The 16,137-nt window shown below is 36.6% G+C and overlaps 1 protein-coding gene across 12 annotated transcripts in view; it reads left to right on the top strand.

Moving 5' to 3' along the window:
• Positions 1–13,392, top strand: part of CACNB2 (calcium voltage-gated channel auxiliary subunit beta 2) — a 252,581-nt gene extending 239,189 nt beyond the window's left edge. For 8 of the 12 annotated variants that reach the window (XM_027893879.1, XM_027893881.1, XM_027893883.1 and 5 more), the window contains 4 exons: positions 1,673–1,824; positions 2,517–2,612; positions 3,834–4,019; positions 8,661–13,392. In XM_027893879.1, the coding sequence (XP_027749680.1) occupies positions 1,673–1,824; positions 2,517–2,612; positions 3,834–4,019; positions 8,661–9,152 (926 nt within the window). In that variant the 3' untranslated portion in view covers positions 9,153–13,392. The remainder of the gene's footprint in view (positions 1–1,672; positions 1,825–2,516; positions 2,613–3,833; positions 4,020–8,660) is intronic. The other 4 variants (XM_027893880.1, XM_027893882.1, XM_027893886.1 and 1 more) reach the window with 1 other exon arrangement.
• Positions 13,393–16,137: the final 2,745 nt, after the last annotated feature.

A 16,137-nucleotide genomic window follows, 5' to 3' on the forward strand; every position in this document is an offset into this window, starting at 1 on the left:
GTAGTGTTCAGTGATTTCAGCAGTATCTCTACATAGCAAAATTGCAGGAAATGTAATTGTGAATGTGCCGAGACCATCAGTTCTGCCTTAAAAAATGTGGTCCTAATTCAGACAGCAGCTGGGCCACAGTGTTTTCATTGACCAGCAGGAAAGCATGCACCAATGCTTTCCATACCACGCCATGCACATCTCACAGTATTTGCTATTGTAAACAACTGATTGGCATGCACTCACCCAAAACTGGAGATGACTACAAACATTTGTAAGTGACCTGTAGTAGATCCAATACATTTTTAGCCTCCTCCAATAAAGGATATCATATATAGATTTTCTGATGACCATTTAGATGTTACTTCATTTATAAAATGACATAGCAATCACCTATTGATCTGGAACCAAAACACTAAGCTAAACTAACTGGAATGCCTTGCTATCTCTTGGAAATTTTGCAGCCTTGTTATGGTACCCAATTTATTCAGTTGCTATTCTAAGATATCAAAAATCAATCTCTTCACATCTCTTGAAAGAGACTCTCTCTAGCCAGATCACATATGTTGTGTTTCTAAGCAAAAGTAAAGCTTTTGCCAGTATAATAGATAAAAGGCTGATAGTGTAATTTCAAGAAACTCTCTATTAAGTTTTTGGTACCTTTTATTGACCATGGTTCATGGAGTGTGCACAGCCTTTAGAGGGAAACCCATATGAATTAGTGTCCAGTCTGCTTGATGACTTTCTTTGCAGACTTGCACAAATTACCCAGCTTCCGTAATTTCTCAGCCTATAGCAAGATTTGAGCAGCAAAATGTGATTCCATTTCAAGGCTGATTTTGCTATTACAAGATTCAGTTTTGTTTCATTGGGAAATGAAGACAGTTTCTACACCACTTGTGAAAGCGGATGCAGCCCATCTGTCTTGGAGAGGTTTGCCCTGGAAAGTACTGCCAATCAGGCAGGGTGCTGAGGAGCTGGGAACTTGACTACCAGAAGAAGAGGTGATTTTTCTCTGGGAAAATCACCTTTCCAGATCTTCTGGGATTGTGAGGAAGATAACATAGCATTATTTGGATTACTGAGTTATTTCTCCTAAAAAAAGTGTTTTACACATAATAATCAAAATTTTTACATGGTATCATACTGAGGCCAGTATATGAAGGAAACTCTGTTTTCCAGTGCTTTGATAAGTTGAAGTAAATGGAGATACATGAGTTTCTGCTAATATAATTCAGTACTTCCTAATGCCTATCTCAGGCACTCCACTTTGAGCGAACTGGTTACTGCATAAGATTAAAGTTTGAGCCAAAATTATTTACATGTAGGAAATTTGTGGCATAGTAAGATTACTATTTGATGCAGCAGGCATTCATACTTCTTTTTTTCTTACCTACATGGTCTGGGATTTTGTAAGAAGGTGTTAACAGTATCTCTCCAGTCTGGAATAGTGGGAATCAGTGAGGTGAAAGAGGCAGGCAGCGCTGCCTGCAAAGGCAGCAAATCGGGGCTGAAATGCTTGCAATGATGTTGCATTCATTACTGTAGCGTGCCAGGGACATGCACGGATAACAACTCCTGCAGCCAGAGGAGGAGCAACACACCAGTCTACAACATTTTTACATTTCTTAAAACAAATCACCTCTTAGTATTTTCATAACTTTAATTTTCTATTTCTCTGCAGCTGAAGTTCAAAGTGAAATTGAACGGATTTTTGAATTAGCAAGGACATTGCAGTTAGTAGTGCTTGACGCTGATACCATTAACCACCCAGCTCAACTAAGCAAAACCTCTCTGGCTCCCATTATAGTATATGTAAAGATTTCTTCTCCTAAAGTAAGTATTGTAGTCACCTTCATGCTCTTTTAGTCTATTTTTTTTTTTTCGGTCTTAAGTTCAGATAATCACGTGTCTTCACTCAAGTTCAGAGGCTATATATTGTTATTACTTCCCTTTGGATGGTGAAGTATTATTAATCAAAAAAGTATCTCAGCTCTAGTGTTATCAAGACCCATTTTGGAAAAGATGCTGTAGCTCCAATGGTTTTTTTAATTGGGATTGCACTTCTAGTATCAGTCATGTTAAGTAATACTAATGGCTTATTGAATCAAAATAATACAGAAATGAAAGAAACATTTTCATATGATTGCTAAATTTTAACATCTTCTGATAGTATACTCTTTCATTCCTTGGAAAAACTATGCACAGACCTTGTGAAGAGGCATTTGAAAGAGAAGAATGAATTTGTGGGAAGAGAACAATCAAAGAAATTCAACTATAAAAAAATAATAGGAGCAGCAGAGCAAAGTAGGAGGGGAACTTTTTAGTGACTGTAAGGAAAAGATGTTGGGAAGTAAACGAAAATTAATTTATTCTGGATTAAAGAGCATGGGAAATGTTCCTGAAGCTGGCAAATTAAGAATTTGCTCTGCTCAAGTGAGCAGTTTAAAATGTAAACATTTTAAGTGGTTATATATGTATATGAAGTCTGCACTTGGTCACTTTGATTAATCTCTTACTTTTCACAGGTTTTACAGAGGTTGATAAAATCTCGAGGGAAATCTCAGGCCAAACACCTTAATGTTCAGATGGTGGCAGCTGATAAACTGGCACAGTGTCCTCCCGTGAGTTACTGTTAATTTATGCCTTGTCTTTGAAAGGTGCCTTTCTTTTCAAGCACGAGGTTAATTACATAATTTTTGGGAATGTTTGCCCTCTTCTGGCCATACTTCACTACTGCTTTTTTGTGGAATGCCTCCTGAGGTCTCTGGGCTCATTACAAGGGTGCAGGGGAGAAAAAAGTCCTAGTCACAAGCACTTATTAGGATGTGTGCTGATACATTCGGCTTCAATAAACTGAACATTTGTTTTACTTGATAATTTTAGGGGTTTTTTGGTCTAAAAATGAACCCTCTTAGTGACTGTGCTTTATCTCTGGTAGTTTAGGATAAGGCCAATGGTTTCAGTAGCTCCCCTCAGGTGTATATCACAACAGCCACTACTGTTGATATCCCTTGGTCACAGTTTTGGCAAAGAGCTAAGGTGTACCTGAGAGCTCTGTGGTTCTTCTGCTCATATGCACTGAAGTAAATTCTCTTAATTTCCACCATAAAGCAGAGATGATGAGACCCAACTGTGTTTTAAACATGGCATGCATTGCTACTGGCATACTCAGCTGTCAAGAGTATGGGTAAGAGACCAGAAGGTGAAGGTTCAGTTCAGTGACCTTCATAGAGACCTGCATAGGCCCTCAAAGATGCCTTCTGGCTCCCTGAACAGGGAGGAAATGGAGGAAACTCACTTCCTGACTTTAGAAGCCTAAAATTACACTGATCTCTTACCTAGTATTTGTGCAACACTTGGAAACTGAAGTGTCTGTATTACTTGTGTTTCTTACTGTTGTTAATTATTTGCCTTAGTTTGTCTTCGTGCTCTCTTTGTTATTCTAGATATGGGGAGTGAATCCCTTTTCTTGCCATTCGATTTTTTTTCCTATAGCTAAATACTTCAGTATTTAACACTTCTTTTTGCATATTTGAGTTTTAAGATTTGTTTACGCTGCTTCTTCATGTCTTCATTGACTTTGTTTGTGCATTACTAAGTGGAAGTCATGAGGACTTGTTTTAGCAACATTATTGCTAGTTATGATCGCTGTCTTTTGTATCAGTTTCATTCAGAAAAAAAACAAAACAAAAAACAGACAACAGCAAACAAAAAGAGTAAAATATCCTAATACAGGTACTAGAAATGTGGTTCATTTTTGATGAATGGAAAGTGTGGCCAGTGTCTCTGGCTGATCTCCCTTTTGCTAGTGATTATTCTCACTAAAACTTTTCCTTTATCAGGAAATGTTCGATGTAATTCTTGATGAGAACCAGCTTGAAGATGCTTGTGAGCACCTTGCTGACTATCTGGAAGCCTACTGGAAGGCTACACATCCACCTAGCAGCAATCCTCCTAACCAGCTTCTCACTCGCACACTTGCAACAGCCACTCTTCCTATTAGCCCAGGTCCAAATATTAATTTACAGGTACAGTTTTTATGTTATCTCTTCTTTTTTCCTGTCAAGTTCTTCCTCTTCCAAAGCACAGTGGTTAGCTGATACTAGAATATGCTGGATATGTTTCACTGTTGTTGGTATAGTAAGAGCTTTTTCAGTGGACATTCAATCATTTTCAATATAAAAGGCAAACACAGGCACGCTATTGTTATTGCTATTGTATTCATAGTAGCATGTGTTTGTGTACTGACTAGGGGGCTGGTTTTGATTCCAAGGACTTAGCCAGCCTGACTGAAAACATATGTTGATGTGAAGTGGAATATTTCAGGTTTTATTGTGCCCAGGACACCGCTGTGCCAGTAATATGTGTACCAGCCACAAGCATTTTTATAGCTGGCCATATGTAATCCAATCAGAGAAATAAAAATGGGCTAATCCTATGCACATTACACCCTCTGGTAACTCTCTGACTGAGGGGCAGACTATTGCTAATAGGCAAATCCCAGACCCAGAGGCCCTGCATGACAAATTGGGTTATGTACAGAGCAGATCCACAAATTTTGGAGGGAAATCTGTTCCAATCTTCCCATAGGCTATAGAGTTGTAGAGGTTGAGAATGACTGACTCTATTAGTAAAGTCTCAAGGTCGAAGTGATGCTTCCAGTGTTTCCTTTGTTCTTCTATTCATTGGCCACTGCTGTGAAAAGTACATATTTCCTTCAGGCCAAACTCTGACATAAAACTCAAGTCCTGCTGCACATGTTGTGCAGAAAGACCTCGAGAGGCAATATGAGCAGTGAGGACACTATCTAGTGAGCTGGGAAAAAAAGGCATTATTCCTATCTCTGCACTGATGTGCCTGTTGATATGGGCATATTAGGTCCCCTCTATTCTCCTTCAACTTTTGGTTTGTATAATTATATTAAGGTGCTCAGCATAAGGATATGCTGTCCTTTGGATATTTGCTGCATGGCATGAAATGAGGTCTTTAAAGATGATACTTAATTATAAATAGAGAGTGTCACCTTGAAGCTGAGAAGATCACAGTGGGGGTTAAAATACATCTGTCCCAGATCAAATAATGGCTTTCTACATCTAAATTTCTACTCGAGTTCCGTATATACCTGTAAGTTACAAACATACACAAGTTGCAATTCATAATTTTGGCTAAGAAAAATGCCTCCTTTTAGAAAATCAAGGAAAGAAATCTATCTGCACCCCCATTAAAATACAAAAAAAATTGTGGGGCTTTTTGTTATGGTCTTGCAAAACCATTTTTTGTGTCAAAGAATTTATTTCTCATTAGCAAGTCACAGACTTGACAGTTTTGTTTGTTAACAAGAAAAATTTCTCTAGCCACCTCGCAGGTTTATCTCCTCTTGCTTTCAAAAGCAGTTGCAGGAAAAGAGACTGTAAGCTATAGTTCATTTCTGACTTTTTTTTCTGTCCTCAGAGCTGAAACACCCTGAAAAAATTGTGAGCTGGAAGAATTTCTGAGTATGAAATTCAGTTTTATTGTGTGCAGACTTGCTAGATAAACTTTTTTTTTTGCTTTGTAAACTTTTTTATTATTTTGCTCAAGTTTTTTTATGCCTTTTGGGTGTGGATTTACAGTTCACTTACTCATTTTATTAACTATGTTCTCTGGAGGAACTATCACAAGAATTTTAATAACACTTTTCTGAATGTTGTGCTATCTCCTTACAAACTAACAGATTTTTATTTTAAGGACTGTATTTGCAGTGTCACAGCTTGTTTGTAGGTCTACTAATATGGAAGTATGAATCCACAGGACTCCCTTATGGAACACAGAACTTTTACATTCTTTTGGTTTCATTTTCCTATGATGCACTTTCAGCTGACATCTCAAACCTGAGCCTGTCACTGCCTTGGCACAGAGTGGGTTTACTTCCTTAACATGGTGGCATAACCTGTTCTCTCAACAGTGTTAAGACCCTCTATTTAGAGAATTTAAAGTCTCTGCCTGTGCTGTTTTTGTGGACTGCTCTGCTGGGAAAAGCCAAGCCACCAGCTGTTTGGCCTGGAGGAGCCACATCTGCACTGCAAAGCATTGGAGTCATCCTCCCCCGGGTCCAATGCAGTGCCCCTTTGCCATGAAACATACTTGTTTTTCGTGAATTTTTAGTCCTGGGTGTGCATTGTAAGGAGGGATTTGTGTTGCCAGCTGCCTGAGTCGTGTTTTTATAGAATGATCCTGACTGTGTTGCATGGCACGAGTTGCTTGAAGATGTGAAGCCTCCTGGGACTGTTTGGAATTAAATCAGCAAAGACCATACACCTCCTGTCCACCTGATGGAGAGCTTTGGAGCAAACTTGTATGGAAATTGTTGGCTAATTCCAAAAAGACTGGAGCAAGCTCACACACACATGGTTCAGGAATTCAGGGACCACTGCATGGAAATAGGGAGCAAGGCAAATTCACTTGGTGTACACAGACTTTTCTCTCCTCTTTCAACAATGCTTAAACTTCCTTTTAAGAACCCCTACTTCTTTGAAATAACAGCCTAAATAATGAAATAGGCTTATCTCAAACTTTCTCCATTTTAGACAAAAAGCCTTATGAGACTGAGCCATAAAATTCCGGCACTGCAGAATCTAATCCAAATCAGAGCCCTATTGTGGTTATGAACCACAAAGCCAGACTCTAATCCAGATTCAAACTTTACCTGTTCAGTGTCCCTGTAATATTTATGGGCAAATGAATTTGCCCATAAAACCCAACTGCCCTAGCACTATTCTGAAATTGCAGGTATTGTCTAAATTCATTCCCTGTGCTCCCTCACACGTACTTGTCATAGCAGAAAAGTTGCCTCTGAGCTTATAAAAGTAGCACTGTGTTCAAAGCAGGTTCACATTTTGCATTTGTTCTCAAACCACAACAATGAGGAATTTTATTGGTCCTGGTCATATACAGGTACATATATATGTGGCATTTGACCATATAAGAATGAAAGGGTTTCATATGCATACCAAGTTTAAAAGCCTTAAAAACAGTGATGGCGATGAACTGTTAAAGATTGTGTTTACACATCTGAAGAGGCACTGCACTTTCGCTTTTCAGTTGATTTCATTTACAATTCACCTCTGTTGAGTCATTTAATTTCACCTTGAACACATCTATTCATGTTTACAATTACTAGATTCCTTTCTGGCAAATCAGAATCATCTTGAGAATCATAAAAACAAGAACAAACAAGAAATTTGGCTGCTGCTCTGTTACCTTGTTCTCATCTATACCATATTTTTCAAATTAGGAACACATGGAATAAGCCATCTAGTCGCTGGGAAGTTTACAGAACAAAATGTTTCTTAGAAAATTAAAATTTATCAAATTTATCAGATTGCTGATTTGAAATACGTTGCTTTTTATAAGTTTCTAAAGAAATACAGATTTTTTTCCTGTCCAATTTCCAGTCATTTTACTTTTTGGGTTGCTAGAAAACCCACCTGCCAGGATCTGTGGCTAAAGGACAAAATTTTGTAGCTCTTTTCCACAAGACAGGAAGAAGATGCGTTCATGAACTTCCCTGGAAGCAAGCCTTACTTTTAGACAACTCTGAACGTAGAAGGGCAAACCTAAGCTTAACTTTGGTAAATTCATAGCAGTCTCACAAACAAATGTCTTTGTTATAACGTACTTTAATTTTGTGCCAGCAGAGATGATTTTGTCTTGACATTCTTCACCTCTTGTGAGAAGGATAATTCAATTTCAACGAACTATTTCTTAAAATTGTTGCAACTAAGTTTGAAAAGCCTTTGGCTGGGGTTTGGCAATAAAAGCAGGTTAATGTAATGAAACCCCCAGATGAGTTAAATAATGGCGCTTGTTCGTTTTGCAGTGATTTCAAAGCATTATGCGGGTGAAGAGTAGGTTTATTACCTGGTAATTTTTATTTCAGTCTTTAAATAGCAGTGGTGTGTTAGGAAATTCTGTATGTGATAATATCACTCTCCTCCTGCTTTTCTTAGCAATGGTCTATATTCTTAAGCTCTAAAAATTATAAGGTCAAAGTTCAATTTTTCATTATGCTGAAGAAATGAAAGGATTGCTGAGAAAACAAAAGGTCAGTGATACTATTGGTATCATAATACAAACTTTATTCATACCAGATTCAATTTTTTTTTTTTTCTAAAAAATAAGTTTTTCTAAAAGATCCAAGGTTTTGTACTTTGGTTCTTTGGTGAAATCCACCTCCTCAGCCCTCTAAAATCACTTTCCCATAGTGTCTGTTTCCAAGCAGACATCTGTAAACTCTCAACTGATATCTGCCCTCTCCTGGCATGACACATCTTCTCTAATTTTTCTGCAGTTTGTCTTGTTTCTGCATGCTCTCTTTTTGTTTGGAGGGTGGTGGCACTTTTTGCTAACTGGAATAGTCAGAAACATCACAAGAGACATGAAAGTGTCACAGAATAACCCAAGTGCCACCCTCCATTCTTATGAGACTGAAAGGAATTGTTTGTATTATAATACTGAATTTTCAGTAAAAGTTGAATTCTAATGTTGTTTTTTTTCTAGTTTAGATTCAAAGTGGATTGTTGTGTACTCAAATTTTATTGGTTCCATGATACTTTCTAGTTGAATTTGATATTGGAGAAGGTTTTTCAGTGTGTACCCCATGTACATGAACTTACTGCTGGTTCTGATAGCAGGGATCTCAAGGAGACCAGAGGAATGACCATTCGGTCCCTGAACGCAGTGGTTCACAAATTGAAGAGGAAGCACGGGTTGAACCCATCAAGAAATCCCAGCACCGCTCTTCCTCAAGCCAACACCACAACCATCGCAGTGGTGGTAGAGGCCTTCACAGGCAAGAAACTTTTGACTCAGAAACACAAGACAGCAGAGATTCAGCTTATGTAGAGCCAAAGGAGGACTACTCACATGAGCACGGTGACCACTATGATTCTCACAGGGATCATAATCACAGAGACGAGTCCCATGGGAGCAGTGATCACAGACACAGAGAATCGAGGCATCGCTCCAAGGAGAGGGACCGCGAGCAGGACCACAATGAATGCAACAAACAGCGGAGTCGTCATAAATCAAGGGACCAATATTGTGACAAGGATGGGGAAGTGATATCGAAAAAACGTAATGATGCGGGAGAATGGAACAGGGATGTTTACATCCGTCAGTAACTTTTGCCTCTGGCAGTCTTGTGTTTCTTTGAAGTCTTGTAACAATGCCCCTTGAAAATATCTTTGGGTTCTTCATTGCAGAACATATGGTATCCTTCTGTATGCTGATTTGTATTGCTGTTGCTTGCATAGCAATAGCATGAAATAGAATATTCATATACTTATTTTTTTGGTTAGTGCTATATGAATTAGTGTGGTACAACTGAAGAGTTCCTGATGTTGTACTATGACATTTTTCAAGCTGTTTTTGGTAGCTGCCACTTGAACAATATCTGTTGCCATCAAGGTGTTGTTAGTGTTTTTTTAAAAAAAAGGTACATTTGATGTTTAATAACTTCCCGTGTATTCAGCAAGCCAGGATCAGCACATAAAAGAATCTAAAACTTTTTGTCTGCTCTGATTTTTAATTTGTATGCACTTGATTTGCATATTGATTTAAGCACCACTCTGTTGCTTGTACCTCTGGTGGTCTCCCTATGAAGACAGAATTGTCTTGCCTTACACACAGGGGATCATGGAGTCAAAATCTATTTTCTATGTACTGGTACTGTGTACTGTATATACAGTTTATAAATGTTATTTCTGCAGACACCTTCTTACTATATAAGTTTGATCACACTGTTTTAGAGTCCTAATGCCAAGTCAGCAGATCTGCTTTTGAATTACTGGCAACTGGAACTAGCCTCACTTAGGAAATCTGTAACAGTGTTCAATCTAAATACTTCTTCTTCTGTAGCAGAAAGCTTATACTTACTGTAAATACGGATGAGTGCTTGAGATAAAGGGTGTAACTCTTTTACCTTATGCTGTCCTTGCAAACCCAATTTTGCATTTCAAGGTTATGGTAAAGATAATGACTTACCACTATAAATTATTCTTCTCTGTTCAGGTCACAAGATTGCAATGGGCACAGCTTAATTTTTGTTCTGTTGTCAGTATACTGGAGCACACATGTTGGAGGTGTGTATGTGAGTGGTGGGTGGTGGATGGGCGTACGTGTGCGTGTGCACGTTAGGCAGTGAAGTGTGAGAATCTACTGAAGAAAACAAAGGTTACTCAACAGCCCAAAAAGTCTGTTTCTTCATTCTGTCTGGTAATTTAAAAATCCAAATTGCAGTCAGGGGATATGAGGGAGTTTACTGACCCAGGTAATTGGGAAAGCAGAAATCTGCTGGCTCTTTGTTGAGACTTCAGGAGAGCAAAACCAGGCAAATGTTACTGTGAGTTTCACTGGAAATGTAAAATCTTTGTTTTAGAGTATTTGTTTTTGCAAGAAAAGTTTACACAGCTTGTGGAGAGTTATTTTGTTGGAAAATAAATTTTTGTAGCTTCTCCACTTTTTCTACACTTGCCAATTCCTCCTCATTCCCACTCTGCAGCCAGCTCACTGCTTTTCCTTCACCTAAGCTGTTGTGCTGCTGGTGAGAGCATAGAAAAATGACTGTGACAAAATGCTTTGTTAGGAGCTTTCTAGAGAAAATGCATTGAAATCAAAGGGAGTGAACAGTTTGCTTTGCATTGAACACCTGTTGCACTGGTAAGTGGGGGCAAATTCACTATTATTTTTGACTCCAGGTTCCATACCCTTGCCTAGTGTAAAAGCTGTTCTGCATCACATATAGTCTTTGTAGTACTTGTATGAATGAAATACTTTTTGTATTTCCCTGTAAATAGCACGTTATATAAAGACTGTAGTGTGATAATAATTAATTTAGCTGGAAGTTCTTTTTATTTATTATTTAAATTCTGGGAATATCAGCATTGCCTGATTTTGAATATCATTTTAGTGAAATGGATAAGATATATGGCAGGTGCATGTTTTCTCCAATCTCCTATCTCAGCATCCAAGTAAATTCAGTTTAACTCCTTTAAACGTACTCTCTCCTTCCTCTTCCTCTTCCACCCCTCTCCCTGATGCTTTATAAGCATTTTTTACAACAACCTGAGAGTAAGAAATTCTGCTGTCAGATATCTGGCCATTCCTCCCAGTGCTGCTGACTCTTGTGGTTATTCAAGGGTAGGTTTTGGCTCAAAGCATGAACTATGGGGAACACAAAAAAAAAGGTTATTTTTCTAGAAATAAAATTCTCATCATTTTTCTAAACATCACTAAATAACTTTGTAGACAAAGGAAGAATAGGTAAGTAGATCTGTTGTATTACTAAATGGATATATAAGAGTAAATAAACAGTGGCTTTTGATACAAGAGAATTTTCAGGGTATCTGTGAAAAATAACATTGCAAGACTTTGTTGTTTGAGTCATATCAGATCACATGTAAGTTAGAAGAGAAGTTATATTGTCTCGCTCTGTATTGCCTGGCTTTAGCTAATTTACCAGCTGCAGTAAGTGCTGTTGCTCCCTACAACTCATGATGGCTGTGTCCTCTACAATCCGACGAATATTTTGTTCTTTTTTTGTTGGGTTTTTGGTTTGGTTTGGGGTTTTTTTTGTGTTGGGTTTTTTGGTTTGTTTTTTACTTTTGTTCCAGAGAGTATTTATTTTTCACCTTTCTTAAAGTATTTTTAAGGAATATTTGTCAGAATTTCAAAGCACTGAGTAGTATATAAAAACTATGGAGTAGGTAGCCGTGTATAGATATAAGAAAATAAAGCGCATAGTCCAAACACTAGTATTTAAATATGGCCTATATATTGATTTATGGAGTATAAACATCACAAAAAAGGACAAGTCCCAATACAACTAGTAATAGAATCATGTTTTGTATAGTGCTGCTGATTATGTACAGACAACGTACTAACAAAAACGTATATTTCTTAGAAAGACTCACTGAATAGGTTTTTATTAGCCTTGCTAAGATACTTTCCTTCAGTTACTGTTTTAAGAGTGAGAAATCATTTGTAATGTGAGCTTGTACTACATATATTGCACAATACCACCTGCCTGCTGAGCACTACTTTGAAAAGCACTTTAACAGAGTTATGTCAATAAGAAGCTTTAAATATACTCCAGCTGGAGAACATATCAAAGGTTATTGTGATGAAATGTCTTTGCAAACTTTTGCCAATTGAAAGTTTAATATTATTGTTTGCATTAGGATACTAATGAGTTTGTATTTCTGTATCTGGTTTCAGGGGTTTTGAATCTGAGAAATAGTAAAGGTCCCAGTGAGCTCCAGAGTCTTCTTATGTATGTGTGGTACGAAACAACCTGTAATATTTATATTCAAATTAGCTAAAATATAATAACATCAGTGAAACAAAAGGAAAGGCAGATAAAATAGTTAAGTGATATGTAAGTCTTGGCAGCTCTAACTCTATATTTTTCTAAAGGATTTCAGTATATGGAAGGAATGGGATGCATTTCCAAATTTGCATGTATATATGTTAGATGTTAACCTTATTTTTGTGAGGTTGTTTGTTTTTTTTTTTTTCAAATTAATATACATCAGTGCTGAGTAGCCTGAGTCTATTTTTACCAATTGTTTAGTGTCACACAGACATCATGGAAGAAAGAATTCTCGAGGAGGGACTGGAAGGAGGTGACAGTAACAGTCTCCAGAGCAGCTAAGGGACAGGACAGCGGGGAAGAATAAGCAATCAATTTTGTGCACAGAGGCAGCATCAGTAGGAGTTAAGAGCTAAAAGAAACTATTTTTATTAAATCAATCCATAAATTATTGACTAGAATTTAAAGAATTCTTCTAGAATGCACATGAATTCATATTCTGTGTCTGGCATCAGGAGTTCAGAATTTGAAGAGAATTCCATAATTGTTGCTTCTCAGTGTATAAAATTAAGGTTTTGGACCTATTTAATGAAGATCAGTTTTAAAGCCACAAAGAGTTTCATTGGAGCACCTCTCTTCAAAGAAATCTGTAAACTCTCAACCTATAGCCCTTATTATAAATGGAGGATAAGGAAATAAAATTCCATTCACCAAACCCTGATTAAAAGTAAAGACCCATTCTTACTTCTCCCTGCATACCTAGTTACTCATCCTATTCATGCAGTTCCTGCCCAGGTCTAATACCCTGCCCCTTAATACTTTCTGTCTTTTATGAATTTGTTAGTAATTATCATTTTTAAGCTCTGTTGGTTTGTAAAGTCATGCTCATGTTCTGTGACACCTGCAAAGGTTTTAATGGGGTCCACAATGATTCCCTCAGCTGGAATGAAGGGAGTGGTCTGACTGCTTTTAATGAATGCCTGTTCAAAGTAAAAAACTTGGTGTAAACCACCTTCTGTGTTTGTTAGTTACTACAGACTCTTCAAGATTTATTTTGGTTTGTGGTTACATTTGACCTCTGATTGCTTTAACACATCAGACTGAAAGCTATTTCCCAAACGTTTTTGACTTAAATTCTTCTCCATCCATGAAAATCAAGCACATTGCAAGAAACTTGATTACACAGTCTAAAGGAAAAACAGAAAAATTATTTCTCAGAGTGTAATATAACATTTCTGGTGTACATTTACTTATATTTATTACTTTATTGCAGATCTTTCACCAAAATTTCAGTTCTTCTATCATCTGTAAAATACGGATGCCATTTTTACTGTGAATGTTTTTAATCAAATGTTATTCAATCAAATTTATTGCTTGGCAATTTGTCTGTAATTTATTTCCCCACTTTTATATAACAAACTGTTACATATGAGCTTACAGTAGTTTTATAGACAGTTTCTTTTTATAACTTACCACCCTAGAAATGTGTTCCTACGCAGACCCAAAAAAGATTTATATCAGATATAATAGAGATTAAGCTGGTTCTTCTAACTCATCCATGTTCTCATTTCTTATTCTTGCCACTTTTATCTATCATGCTAACCTCTCTGCAATGAATTCTAGCAGTACAAAATTGGATTTTTTCGTAAACTTTTTAGTCATGAACAATCAAACATAAAAAGAAGGTTCTTTATATTTTAAACTACCCACTCCAAAGTAATTTCTTATTGATCACCATCACCAGCCTGTTTTTTACTAAAATACTCCCTTTTCCTTAAAAAACATATGAAATCCTGTGATCTAAAAAATGGTGCATTCCATAACACTGAAACAGGAAAAAGCTGTATAATAATTTCATAATATATGAGGCTGCCTATTTTAGTATCTTTATATTGACCAAGATGAATATTTAGATTTGGCACTATTACTAATCACTGTTTCTGCAAACAGAGAGAACTACTTTTCAGACTTTCTTACAGACAGGATCTGATTGCATGCCTAGTCTATTTTATAGGATTAATCTTTCATTACAATGACAATAACTTTTTAAATTTATTATATAAATATCTCATATAGTATATCTATAAATGCATATATATATATATATATTCAAGTGTGCTTCAGCACCAATCACTGAAGTATAATTATTCAGTGTGCAAAGATTCTTACAGGAAACTAATCCTATTATGTATTTAAAACATATATACAGTATACATCAGAACTGTGTCAATGAGGAAGCATTCCTACACTTCTAGTTAAAGTCACAGTCAAATTGGAAAAGGAGAAAAAAAAAAAAAAAAGAAGGGCATCCATCCAACTTTAGTCATCTGAAATAGCCAAACCTGTAGTCAGAGAAAGGATGCTGGCTCTTTCAAGGTATGATTTGGAGCATCTCAGTTGAGTTTCTGTTTTGAACTGCATGACGGAGAAGTCTTTCCCCAACTACATCAAAGAGAGTGGCCTCAGGGAGAGAGCTGAGGCTTATTCCTTTAGTATGCTGAGTGCTCTTTTAAGTCTAGCAGTTGACTTTTGCAGAAACAAACCTATAAGTTAATCTATCAGTAATTTTTTTCAGGTGAAGTTTGGTCTGCACTTACTTACACTCGAATCAAATACAAGTTAGTTACTTTTTCTTCCCACTCCTCACCCCCAAGGAACTTCTCATATAAGATCAAGTGAGGTCACCTTCTTGAAAAGACTGTTTAGCATCCAAAACTAAAGAAATCTGGGAAAGTCTCAACAAATCTTCCACTAAAAATTCAGCAATCTTAGTTCTTTCAAATTCTGCATTGCACAAATCCTGCTACTGAAACTGGAGGTAAAGTTCCTTACTTTATATGAATACACAAACTTCAGTATATAGTCTATGTGTGCTGATTAATGTTTACAAAATTTATATATTCTGCAAAAAAGAAAATGCTTTTTTACTAGCACTGAGATAAAGATTTCAACACGTACTAACAATTTTTTACCAGGTAGTTATTTTAGCCATATTTAGACTAAAGAGACTGTAATTTGTAGTATGAGCTTTAATGATTCGAAATTGGATATCTCACCTACTACTGATGAAACAAAATTATTTTAAATCTCCTTTAGATTTAATGGCAAGGAGTGACCAACAAAAGTAGAGAAGTAGTAGACAAGAATTCCATCCTTCTAGGATAGGACTTACAAAGGATGCACTAGTCAGCCTTAGCAGAACAGAAGAAGAGACTTCTTTTTTTTATTATTTATTTTAGAAGAGTAGGAAACATACAGTATCAAAACATTTATAGAAAATATAAGTAAACAACCAGACTACTGAGAAACAAATCTCTAAATTGTTTTGATTGCAAGCAAATACAAATGAACTTCTGACAGTAGAAAGACAAATGATAAAAGAACTATTGCTCTTTTTAATCCAATCAAATAGTTATGTGTGAAAAGACAGACATTTTTCAGATAATGTTTTTAAAACTGGAAATTAATGAGAGAGAGGAAAGAACCAAAAATACACAGATGTCAGTTTACGTTTCTGAATTGTACTTACTTTTCCTTCTAGTTTTGGTTCTATTGTCAGTTCCAGCAGGACTGAGAAAAGAGAATACTGTTCAAACTGGAACTGAAGCAGAATTTTCAAATACATCTAACATCTTTAAGAAATTTAGGTTATTAATCCTTGGAGCAATGTATTAAGGCAGTTCTCATTAGCATGCTTCCCCAGTTTCAATTTTCACATGATTTCAGCTGGTGATGCTTTCTAACCAATAAAGAGTTAATATTCTTAGTTGTTTGAAAGGTGATTTGCAACATTTCAA

Source organism: Empidonax traillii, unplaced genomic scaffold (assembly GCF_003031625.1).
Source record: "Empidonax traillii isolate 1590-97213 ecotype Southwest subspecies unplaced genomic scaffold, ASM303162v1 scaffold409:size521033, whole genome shotgun sequence".
Taxonomy (NCBI): domain Eukaryota; kingdom Metazoa; phylum Chordata; class Aves; order Passeriformes; family Tyrannidae; genus Empidonax; species Empidonax traillii.